Raw genomic sequence first — 12,544 nt, 5'->3', positions numbered from 1 at the left:
CAAGATACAGCATCCATTTATGATAAAAACTCTGAATAAAATGGGTATAGAAAGAAAGTAGCTCAATATAATAAGGGCCATATATGACAAACCCATAGCTAATATCATCCTCAATGGTGAAAAACTGAAAGCTATCCGCCTAAGAACAGGAACCAGACAAGGATGCCCACTCTCACCACTCCTATTTAACACAGTATTGGAAGTCCTAGCCAGGGCAATCAGGCAAAAAAAACAAATAAAAGAGATTCATATTGGAAAAGAAGAAGCAAAATTGTCACTACTTGCAGATGACATGCTTTTATATACAGAAAACCCTAAAGAATCTGCCAAAAATTTTTAGAAATAATAAATGAATACAGTAAATTGCAGGATACAAAATCAACATACAAAAATCAGCTGCATTTCTATACACTAACAACAAAGTAGAAGAAAGAGAAATTAAGAACACAATCCCATTTACAATTGCAACAAAAAGAATAAAATACCTAGGAATAAACTTAACCAAAGAGGTGAAAGACCCGTACACTGAAAACTATAAAACATTGTTGAAAGAAATTGAAGAAGATGCAAAGAAATGGAAAGATATTCCATGCTCTTGGATTGGAAGAATTAACATAGTTAAGATGTCCATACTTCCCAGAGATTGGATTGGTGGTTACCAGAGGGGAAGAGGGGAGGGAGGAGGGTGAAAGGGATAATTCGGTACATGTGTGTGGTGATGGGTTGTAATTAGTATTTTGGTGGTGAACATGATGTAATCTATGCAGAAATAGAAGTACAATGATGTACACTTGAAATTTTTACAATGTTATAAACCAATGTTACTGCAATAAACAAAAAATTAAAAAAAAAAAAGATGTCCATACTTCCTAAAGCAATCTATAGATTCAATGCAATCCCTACCAAAACTTCAACAACACTTTTCACAGAAATAGAACAAAGAATCCTAAAATCTATATGGATTATAAACAACAAAAGACCCTGAATAGCCAAAGGAATCCTGAGAAAAAAGAACAAGGCTGGAGGTATCACACTCCCTGATTTAAAAATATACTACAAAGCTATAGTAATCAAAACAGCATGGTACTGGCACAAAAAGAGACACACAGATCAATGGGACAGAATCAAGAGCCCAGAAATAAACCCACACCTGGAAAGCTAATTTTCAACAAGGGAGCCAAGAACATACAATGTCTCAATAAATGGTGTTTGGAAAACTATTCAGCCACACGCAAAAAAATGAAAATAGACCATTATCTCACAACACACACAAAAATTAACTCAAAATGGATTAAAGACCTAAATGTAAGACCTGAAACCATGAAACTTCTAGAAGAAAACATAGGCAGTATGCTCTTTGACACTGGTCTTAGCAGCATACTTTCAAGTATCATGTCTGACCAGGCAAGGGAAACAATAGAAAAAATAAACCAATGGGACTACATCAAACAAAAAAGCTTCTGCACAGCAAAAGAAACCATCAACAAAACGAAAAGACAACCTAATTAATTGGGAGAAGATATTTACACACCATACATCTGATAAGGGGTTAATATCCAAAATATACAAAGAACTCATACATCTCAACAACAAAAAAAACTAACAACCCAATTAAAAAATGGGCAAAAGACTGGAACAGACATTTCTCCAAAGAAGATACACAGATGGCCAATAGGCACGTGAAAAGATGTTCAACATCACTATCAGGGAAATGCAAATCAAAACTACAATGAGATGTCACCTCACGCCCGTCAGAATGGCTATAATTAACAAGAGAGGAAACAACATGTGTTGGAGAGGATGTGGAGAGAAGGGAACTCGCATACACTGTTGGTGGGAGTGCAAATTGGTGCAGCCACTATGGAAAACAGTATGGAGATACCTCAAAAAATTAAGAATAGAACTACCATATGATCCAGCTATTCCACTGCTGGGTATTTATCCAAAGAACATGAAAACACCAGTGTGTAAAGATACATGCACCCCTATGTTCACTGCAGCATTATTCACAATAGCCAAGACTTGGAAGCAATCTAGGTGCCCATCAAGGGACGAATGGATAAAGAAGATGTGGTATATCTACACAATGGAATCCTACTCAGCCATAAGAAAGGATGAAATCCAGCCATTTGTGACAACATGGACGGACCTTGAGGGTATTATGCTAAGCGAAATAAGTCAGAGGGAGAAAGTCAAATACCATATGATCTCACTCATAAGTAGAAAATAAAAATAACAGCAATCAATCACATAGAGACAGAGACCGGACTGGTGGTTACCAGAGGGCATGGGGGGAGGGAGGAGGGTGAAAGGGACGATTAGGCATATGAGTATGGTGATAGATTGTAATTAATCTTTGGGTGGTGAACATGAGGTAATCTATACAGAAATCGAAATATAATGATGTACACCTGAAATTTATATAATGTTAGAAACCAATGTTACTGAAATAAGAAAAAAAAGTAAAAACAGTCAAACTGTATAAAAATTAAAATAATAAAGTTTTGAAACTTATTCAATGATTAAAATAAAACAAATTCTATCTAGAAATTCATAAAAATCATTCAAAATTAGAATAATTAATGCTATCAATGGCAGGTTAAAATAGAAACTCGCATATACCTCTGTTGTGAATCGAAATTGCTACAACCTTTTGAGAAAGTACTTTGGCAACAGGCATAATATTTATTAGAATTTCACGAAGGTTTATTCTTCTTGACTCAATAACGGCACTTGTGGGAATCTATTCTAAGAATACAAGTCAGAATCCAAAGATTTCTCTGCACTCTTATTTTACAAAAAGAAGAAAATTGGAAACACTTATAATGTTTAACAATAAAAAGTGGATAAGTGTATTATAGCATCTTCATGTCATGAAATATTTTGAAACCATTTTAAATGATGTTCATTAAGAGTTTTAATAATTTGTCAAAATGTTTGCAATTATTTTAAGTGAAAAGGAAAAGCAAAATTATATATATGGTATGAGCACAATAATATAAAAACAAGCATAGAAAAAAAAGGCTGGGAAATATACCAACACGTGATTGTCACTAGAGAATAAGCCTAAGCAGATTTTTGTATTTTCTAATTTTCTGCATTTTCTACATTTAAAATAACAAACCAGGGGCCGGCCCCGTGGCTTGGCGGTTAAGTGCGCGCGCTCCGCTGCTGGCGGCCCGGGTTCGGGTCCCGGGTGCGCACCGACGCACCGTTTCTCTGGCCATGCTGAGGCCGCATCCCACATACAGCAACTAGAAGGATGTGCAACTGTGATGTACAACTATCTACTGGGGCTTTGGGGGAAAAAATAAATAAATAAAAATAACAAACCATATTTCACTTCTATAGAGGGAAAAATAAACTGTGTTCCATTTTTTTTAAAGCCTCATACTGAAACATATCCCTACCTCCCCTGAATACCAAATAATGGGTAAGATTTGCAACACTCAGGCCAGAGAAACTGCTGGGAGTAGTCCAGGAATGGAATTTGGCCATGCAAGAGTGCTGAGAAGGGACACCTTCTGTGTTCAGAGTCCTAGGAAACTCGCTAAGGACAGAAGGAAGAGGCAGAGGCTGGAGGTGAGGAAAAGACATCAGGGTTTGTGGACAGAGATCATGAAGACCAACTGGAGGAGGCATCAGTAACCCAGACAAAAGACTGAGGAACCAATGTCAGAGAGTCATCTGAATAGATGGACTGGGGATACTGGAAGCAGAGAGAACGCTTCCCACTGAGCCAGATTTGGTCTAAGTGTGAGAGTGAGCACAAGTGGAAGGGAACTATAATAGGTGAGGGTGCTGAGCATCCTTATCCTACCCCAGAGTCAGGCTTCTCATCCACCAGCTGTGCAAAGACCAATTTTGGCCACCCTCCCTCTTATGCTACCAAATCTTTTCAACCTGAGGTAGGATCTAGGTGGCTATCAGACCAAAGAGCTCTTACATAAATGAAAATACAAAAACTTAAACTCACCAGTCAAAGCCAAAGTATTCGTTTGAGGTTTCTATCCACACGTAGAGCAAAACCACAGACAAGCAAAATGAAATAACCAGAAATGGGTAGAATAACTGCTCTTTCTGGGAAGAGAAAGAAGTTTAATTTGGCTCCATTTATCCATGTTACTTCAGAAACATCTGTATATACTTGCCAAAGGTCTGTACAGTTGCCGTGCCATGCATCACCCTCCTCAGGTTAGAGTGAACAGTGTATTCTTTTTACCCCTATGGAATAATGGATAAGCCTATTTATAACACTTATTACACTGAACTGCAATTGTGTGTTTATATGCTTGCATCTGATGTAACAGTTTCTTCTTTGAGGAAAAGGAACTTGCGTTACATATCTCTGCATTGCCAATATCTAGCATGGTTCCTTAAATGCTGCCAGCTCGCAACAATCATCTGTTGAATTCATCCACCTCTCCATCTACCAAATATTTGTTCAGTGACTCATTCATTGAGTAATTCATTCATTCATTCATTCATTCATTCATTCATCATTCATCAGTTCATTTAGTCATTTATCTATCAACATTTGACATGGGGGGGACCGGGGGGGGGGGGGGGGAGCTGGTTTGAGAATAAACCTTTCTTTGAGTAGCTATTTTGTGCCAGTACAATGCTAGGGACTTCACAAGCTACTTTCATTTGTTTTATTTCTCAATATAGTCATGTAAGTTAGGTATTGTTACTGTTAACTCATTTGGCAGAAGAACTAAAGCTCAGAAAGGTAAAGTAATTGACTCAAGGTCACAGAGCCAAGAAGCGGCAGAGGCACTGCCCAGATCTGTGAGCCCAAAGCCAGGATGGAGGATATCTTTACAGAGCAGGTGTTCAGACTGAGCCTTGAAGGCAACCCCCGACAATAAAAACCATATCACAAACCAGCCATGCCAGAGATTGCCAAACCCTTCCCGGGGAACATTCGATTTGGGTTGCTACCTGAATTATAATCCTAACACTTCTATATCACATGAAAAAGAAATTCTGCCTCTTTGGGACACTGATTTTAATCTGTTAAAAATGGAGAGAATAATCCCTGCGCTGTCTAAATTATGGGGTTATTGTGAAGAGTAAGAACAAAGAAATAAAATGGAAAACATAGAAATGGTATTCCAAAAACATGAGAGATATTACAGGTATCAAGGCACTAAAATCCCACTTCCTGAGTGTAGGAGGATGAAGAGCACAGTATTTGACTCAGGTCTTATACTCTCTACATTAAACTTGTGTGGACTTTCAAAAACACATACCAGGTAGTGTCACTCCCCTGCTCAAAACCCTCCCAGAGCTTCCTATGGTATTAGAATATCATCCAGACTGCCTGCCATGGCCCACAGGGTCCCACACCATCAACCCCATGCCCATCCCTGCTCTCATCCCATTCTACACACTGACTCCATTTCTGAACTCCAGCCACAGTGACCTTCTTTCTGTTTTCAGAACGTGACCAAATCTGTTACCACCTCAAGAGCTTTGTACTTCCTTGTTCCTCTGCCTGGAATACTTTTGCCCCCAGACGTACACATGGCTGGCTCTATCTCTTTCAGAGACAGCTCACACAACACTTCTTCAAAGATGTCTTCTCTAACCATTCTCCCATCCCAGTTTCTAACACATTTTCCTATTTATTATCTTCAAAGCTCTTATCACTATCTGAAATCATCTTTCTTCATTTATTGTTTATTACCTAACTCATGCCACTGGAATGTAGGCTGCAGGAGGGCCTGAGGCCTTAGTTGGCTTTTTCACTGTGGCACATAGTAAGCGTTCAATAAACTTATTTTTGTTGAATAAATCCATTTCCTTATTTTGATTCTCATTGTTGCCACTCTTGCTCAAAAGTCTTCAAAGGCTCCCCACTGTTTAGAGGATCAAGTTCAAATATTTTAGCTTGACATAGAGATGCTTCATAATTTGATCAAAATATTCCTTTCCAATCCTATCATTTACCATTTATTGCCTTACATGTCCCTAAATTCAACACGGGAAATTCATTTTTCCCTAAACACACCACTGCATTTCTCTATCTCTGGACTTTTCACCACTTTATTCCCTCTACCCAGAATCCCCTGCACCATCATTTCTATATGTGAAAGTTCACTTCCACCAAGAATAGTAATAATAAACAGCTAACATTTATTGAGTGCTATTGTGTACTGAGCCCACTTTTTCAGTGTTTCCATATACTATCTCTTCTATCCTCATGACAAACCCTATCGGTGGGTACTATTGTTACCACCTCCATTATTTTAATGAGGAATCTGAAGCCCTAGGATGTTAATTAACTTGCCCAGGGTCCCACAGTGGTAAAGCTCTAATTTGGAGATAGTGGTGAAGCCATAAATCAAATCCAGGCAGTCTTGCCCCAGAACACAAGAACTTAGCTCTTGTGCTAAATGCTATACTCCTCCCCCTGAACAGAAAGGGGGCCTTGAGAATTATCTAGTTCAATTCCCTAGCTTTAGAGAGGCTCAAAATATCACATAACCAGCCCAAGGGCAGAGTTGGAATTAGGACCCAAACATACTCCCAGGCTCTGGTCCAAGGATTTTTCCATGATACCACACTGCCTTGAATGTCACCTTTCCCATGAAACCTCCCTTTATCTTTCCTTCTATGTCCTTCTTTATAGCTCCCTTGTGACTTACTACCTCATCCCTAAGTAATAAATATCTGTTGAATCAATTCACCCTTCTCCATCTTTACCATCACTACTCCAGTCCAGGCCACCAACATCTCTTACCTTGAATACTGCTGTTGCTTTCTCTTTGAAGGCAAAGACGTCTCCTTGCATTAGTTTTGTACCTTCCAATCCATCCTCCACATGATCAAATAATCATTCCAAAACACAGCTCAGGCAACATCACTAGCTTAAAATCTTTAGAGACTCTTCACTCTCCACATGGCAGAGGTCAAATTCTTAAAACCACACATCTGTCTCATCTCTCTCTCTAGCTTCATTTCCCATCACTTCTCCATTAATATCCTCTGCTCCACCTAAAATAAACCTTATACCAGTGCCCTTTGACAACTCCTCCAATAGTATTTCTTCTGCCATCCCCTATTCTTTACATATCCAATTCTTAATCATCTTTCACCTTCTAAATAAACTTATTTTCAGTTATTTTCCCTACTTTGGCACATGGATGTATGCACGTGTGCAAAAACACAAACATATACACACACACACACACACACACAAAGTATAGCACTTTTCGCACTATATTGAGATTATGTGTGTACGTGTCTTTTCCTCCATAGACTGTGAATTCCTTGAGAGCAGGAACCATGCCTGAGGCTCTTCTGTTATTCCCAGTTACTAGCACAGAAGCCAAACATCTGGGCAGGAAAGGTAAAGGGGACAGAAGAATACTCCTGCCTAATCCAGGGAAGCCACCCATTTCCACCCTTTTCCCCATCTCAGGCATAAGAAATTAGTGATCCAATTGGTCAGAATCTCAGATCTTAGCTGGACCATGTTTACAAGTAAGTGAAAGTACATGATATGGCCCTCCTTTTCTCACTTCAGTGTGCTTATCATTTGGTTTTTTATATCATATAGCCCACCAACATATGGCTTAGAGACAGAAAGAGGCCCTCAATGAGATGAGGCCACAAGCCACCACCCAGCCTCACCCGAGTTCTTCATGAGGGAAAATCAGGCATTAGCCTGACCAATAATAACGAGCACCTTGTCTCTCACTTGTTTTTTTCCTTATAAGCATAGCTCTTTTGGGAAACTCACAATGAAGAGAGAATTAAAGATTCAGGCATTCCTGTAATCCCTAGCCAAAAACATCTCATTGTACCTAATCTTCACTTTTTCTTCAAGGTTTACTGAATGAATAAAAGCAAAAGTTAATGAATAAATAAATAAATGACATAAAAGAATAAAAGTGAAAGAAAATGAAGAAAACAAGCACATGTTTCAGTAAGGTTAACTCTGGCTCCAGAATTGTCACAGTCTTTTCCTGAAAGAGCTAGAGCCCTAGCTTGCCCAGCCCTGGAGACTCTACTGCACCCTCATGGGGGCAGGGACCAGCCCACGTTCCCCACATCTGAGAAAGTGTGGTCAGCTCCTTCCCATCTCTCTGTACCCAAGAGCAGCAGCAAATTCTATGTCTAGATTTTTTCTCCTGTTTGACTTTCCACTTGCAGCTGTAGCAGCCAGTAATGAAGGTGACATAGCATTGGTGGTTGAAGAGGTGTACAATCCCTGGATTACGCTTTTGCTGTCTTCTTGTCTTCCGGCTCCTGGGCTCAATCCTGTTGACCTTCGTAGGCATGGTTCACCCTTCTGCTGGAATGACAAATAAAACAATCAAGATCTAGTAGCTCCTTCAAATGTTCCCCACCCTACCATTCTACAGGAAATTTCATCAAAAATAGATGGAATAAAAAAAAAGTTTATAATCTAGGATAATGCACTGGATTTGGTGTAGAAGAGTAGAGCTTCATCCTACCTTTCCCACTACCTTGTGGAGTGTTTATTGCAGTTATTGAACCATTCAAGGTTTAGTTTTCTTACCTCTAAAATGGGACTACATTCTCTGTTCTAGCCAACTAATAGATGCTGAAAGCATCAAATTAGATAACATATATTAACGTGTTTTATTTTATTGAGGTCATAATAGTTTAAAACATCGTGAAATTTCAGTTGTACATTATTGTCAGTCACCATATATATGTGCCCCTTTACCCCTTATGCCCACCCCCCAATCTCTTTCCCCTCTGGTAACCACTAATCTGTTCTCTTTGTCCATGTATTTGTTTATCTTCCACATACAAGTGAAATCATACAGTGTTTGTCCTTCTCTGGCTTATTTTGCTTAACATAATACCACCAAGGTCCATCCATGTTGTTGCAAATGGGATGACTTTTTTTCTTTTTTATGGCTGAGTAGTAGTCCATAATATATATCTAATGGCATATATATGCCACATCTCCTTTATCCATTCACCAGTTGACAGGCACTTGGGTTGCTTCCACGTCTTGGCTATTGTGAGTAATGCTGCAATGAACATATGGGTGCACGAGTCTCTTTGAATTGTTGATTTCAAGTTCTTTGGATAAATACCCATTAGTGGAATAGCTGGGTCGTATGGTATTTCTATTTTTAATTTTTTGAGAAATCTCCATACTGTTTTCCATAGTGGCCGCACAGTTTGCATTCCCACCAGCAGTGTATGAGGGCTCCCTTTTCCTCACATCCTCTCCAACATTTGTTGTTTTTTGTCTTGGTAATTATAGCCATTCTAACAGGTGTAAGGTGATATCTCATCATAGCTTTGATTTCCATTTCCCTGATGATTAGTGATGTTGAACATCTTTTCATGTGCCTGTTGGCCATCTGTATACCTTCTTTGGAAAAATGACTGTCCATATCCCCTGCCCACTTTTTTATCGGGTTGTTTTGTTGTTGTTGAGTTTTTTTTCTTACATTTTATTTTCAGGTGTACATCATTCTATTTCAATTTCTGTATATATTACATCATGTTCACCACCCAAAGGCTAATTACAATCTATCACCACACACATGTGCCTAATCATCCCTTTCACCCTGGATGAGTTCTTTATATATTTTGGAGATTATCCCCTTGTTGGATATATGATTTGCAAATATTTTCTCCCAGTTGGTGGGCTTTTTGTTTTGTTCATGGTTTCCTTTGCCTTGCAGAGGCTCGTTAGTCTGATGAAGTCCCATTTGTTCATTTTTTGTTTTGTTTCCCTTGCCCAAGTAGACATGGTATTTGAAAATATCCTTCTAAGACCGATGTCAAAGAGTGTACTGCCTATATTTTCTTCTAGGAGTTTTATGGTTTCACATCTTACCTTCAAGTCTTTAATCCATTTTGAGTTAATTTTTGTGTATGGCGATGAATGTGTTTTTTTTTAAATTGTAATATGCTCTTGAAATAACTTGAGAACTTAGAAGCACGGATTAAGTATATGAAAAATACAATCCTTGACTAATAAGTGACTCACACAGCTGCCTGCCCCTTCCCTTTTTCTCCTCTCCCATATGGAATCAGTTAGGGTTAGCCTCAATTAAGAATGATGGAATATTCAAAATAGCAATGGCTGAGATAAGATAAGTTTATTTTTTGTTTTGCCAACAAAAAAATTTCAAAGGTAGAAAGAACAAATGTGACTTCACAATGTCATTAAGAACCCAGACATCTTCCATCTCGCTGTTCCACTGTAGCACAGGGCTTACTCCTCCGAGTCCAAAATGGCTGCTCAAGATATATCCATCACTGCAAATTCCAATTAGCAGAAAGGAGGAAGGAACAAAGAAGGGTGCGCTCCCTTATTTTAAGGACATTTAGAGAAGTTGAACATGACATTTCACTAACAGATATGGATTTTTTTTTCTAGTAAAAATGGAAAAACAGATATTGAGGGACATCTAGCTGTCACTACCACATTTTCTCACCCCACTGTGATAGGTGAAAGTTGTTCTCATACATAGAAACTTTCAGAGAATGTGTGGAATTGGAGGGACGAAAACAAACAAGGTTAGTGTTAATGGACTTGATCCCAAGCAACACTCTCTGCCCCTTAAAACTTTCTGTTGTGCCCCAGTTTCTTTTTTCTGAAAGGCACTCTGAAAGGTACAAAGGCACTTTCTGAAAGGCCTTGAAGTCAAAGTCAGTGAAAAAGCAGAGCAGTCAACTGGAGGTAAGAAGAGTGCTGTAAACTTACATGGCAAAGGGTGTGAACACAAAGGGTGTAACTAAAGGAAGGGTGAAAATTGGGGCAAAACGGTACAATCTACCTCACTATATTACCAGCAGATCAAACAACCTTGAGGCAAAAAGCGTAAGTAGAAATGATAAACAAATCCACAATCGTAGTGTAAGATTTAGCACACTTCTCTCAATAAAGTATATAATAAGTAGACAAAAAAGTTTATAAGGATACAGAAGATTTTAACAACTTGGTTAACAAACTAGTCTTAACATTTATAGAACACTGTACTCAATGACTGCAAAATTTTAAATGGAAATGGAACATTTTTCGAAAGTGATACTGAGCCACACAGCTGGTTTTAATAAACTTCTAAGACTTGAAATCTTAAGAGTAAATTTTCTGCCTACAGTGAAATTAAGCCAAAACAGAATCGCTGTGATTGGGAGGATAGCAAATTGTAGAATACTGAATAAAACACAGCATTTTAACCAGAATCATTACCACAACCTTGATCTTCCATATATCTACAGATCCTTTAATTTGATGTCTACCAGACAGGGTAGCCAAGTCCACGTGAAAATTCAATAAAATTTAGGGAAAGACCAATAAACACAGTTTCCCTTCCAAACCTCTTCTCTGATTTCCAAATCTATATATTCAACAGCCTACTGAAATCTCCACTTGGATTTCTCACAGGCGTCTCAAAATTACTATGTCCAAACCTGAACTCTTGATTTTCCCTTCAAAACCTATTCCTCCCCAAGTCTGTCCCATCTCAGTAAAGGACACCACTGTTCACCCAGTTGCTTCAGTCGAAAACTAGCGTGTGCCTATTAGAACTGAGAAACTCGAACAAGAATTACCCTCCTACCATAAACAACTGGACAACTGGACAAAATACATGAAACAACTATTTTCAGACGTTGAACAACAGGTAGCGTTTGGCTGTGACGGTCGAGAGCAACACACGAGCAGAACCCCTCACACCTGCCGGGACTTCCGGACAGGCCGACGGCAGGCCAGCCCTGGACGCCCAGCCGAGCCACCCGGCCTGCCCCGGGGCTGCGGGGCTCGGTGGCCCTGTCCCCGACCGGACCAGCATAGCCGGAGGCCCTTTGGTCCCAGATTCCTCCGCCGAGGACACTGGCAGCTCCAGGTTCACTCCATGTCGTCGTAGTGAGCTGACTGGGCCGAAGGGCCTCAGGTCTGGCTGCCAACTTGATAATACTAACGTAGCTTCCTATGTCTGGAAATGCTTAAGGGGAAGCACCGGGCGGGACACATTACTTACGGCGACTTCACAACCCCAAATGCAAACCCGGCTTTCCTGCCGGAGGAGACCAGCGTCTCTCAAGATGGCGGCCTGGCTGAAGGAGGCGGCCTCACGCCGCGGGCGGGTGGGCGTGGCCAGAGGCGAGGCCTCAAACTTGCCCTCGGACAGCGTGGCTGAGTTGACGGCCCGTCCAGCGTTGCCTCAGAACACGGCGTTTTAAATGTGTCTTTTAAGGTACGCTCTCTTTGGTTTTGGGTTCTTATAAAAATAACTTAAGCGTAAACTTAGTTCTCGTTAATCATTTAGTTCAGGCATTAACTATTTTTTGTATCCCAGTTATTCAGATTGTCTCTTTTTTTTTTTTTTTTACTATTTTTTCTTGTCTTTTTTCTTTTTTCCTAACCTGCTTCAAACAATGGGCCTGTTTTAGCTTTGTTTGTTTCTTGTTTGATCTTTGAATCCTCTGGCTGTTTCTCTAGCTCTGACCTCATTTCTGAGCTCTAGACTCTTGGATCCAACTGCCTGCTGGTTATCTTCATCTGAACGTCCTGCTGTAGACGCCTCAAACTCAG

General features: G+C 39.7%; 1 protein-coding gene across 4 annotated transcripts in view; it reads right to left on the bottom strand.

The window, feature by feature from the left end:
* Positions 1–12,061, bottom strand: part of GDPD4 (glycerophosphodiester phosphodiesterase domain containing 4) — a 116,420-nt gene extending 104,359 nt beyond the window's left edge. For 3 of the 4 annotated variants that reach the window (XM_058545544.1, XM_058545542.1, XM_058545543.1), the window contains exons 1-2: positions 6,749–7,974; positions 3,977–4,080 (exon numbers count right to left, since the gene is read on the bottom strand). In XM_058545544.1, coding sequence (XP_058401527.1) covers positions 3,977–4,080; positions 6,749–6,799 — 155 coding nt within the window. In that variant the 5' untranslated portion in view covers positions 6,800–7,974. Of the gene's footprint in view, positions 1–3,976; positions 4,081–6,748; positions 7,975–8,102; positions 8,306–11,990 lie in introns of those variants that run through there. The other variant, XM_058545545.1, reaches the window with a different exon arrangement.
* Between the last annotated feature and the right edge of the window lie 483 nt (positions 12,062–12,544).

The sequence above is a fragment of the Diceros bicornis genome, chromosome 7, assembly GCF_020826845.1.
Source record: "Diceros bicornis minor isolate mBicDic1 chromosome 7, mDicBic1.mat.cur, whole genome shotgun sequence".
NCBI classification, from domain to species: Eukaryota; Metazoa; Chordata; class Mammalia; order Perissodactyla; family Rhinocerotidae; genus Diceros; species Diceros bicornis.
This window is presented reverse-complemented; position numbering and strand designations above follow the sequence as displayed.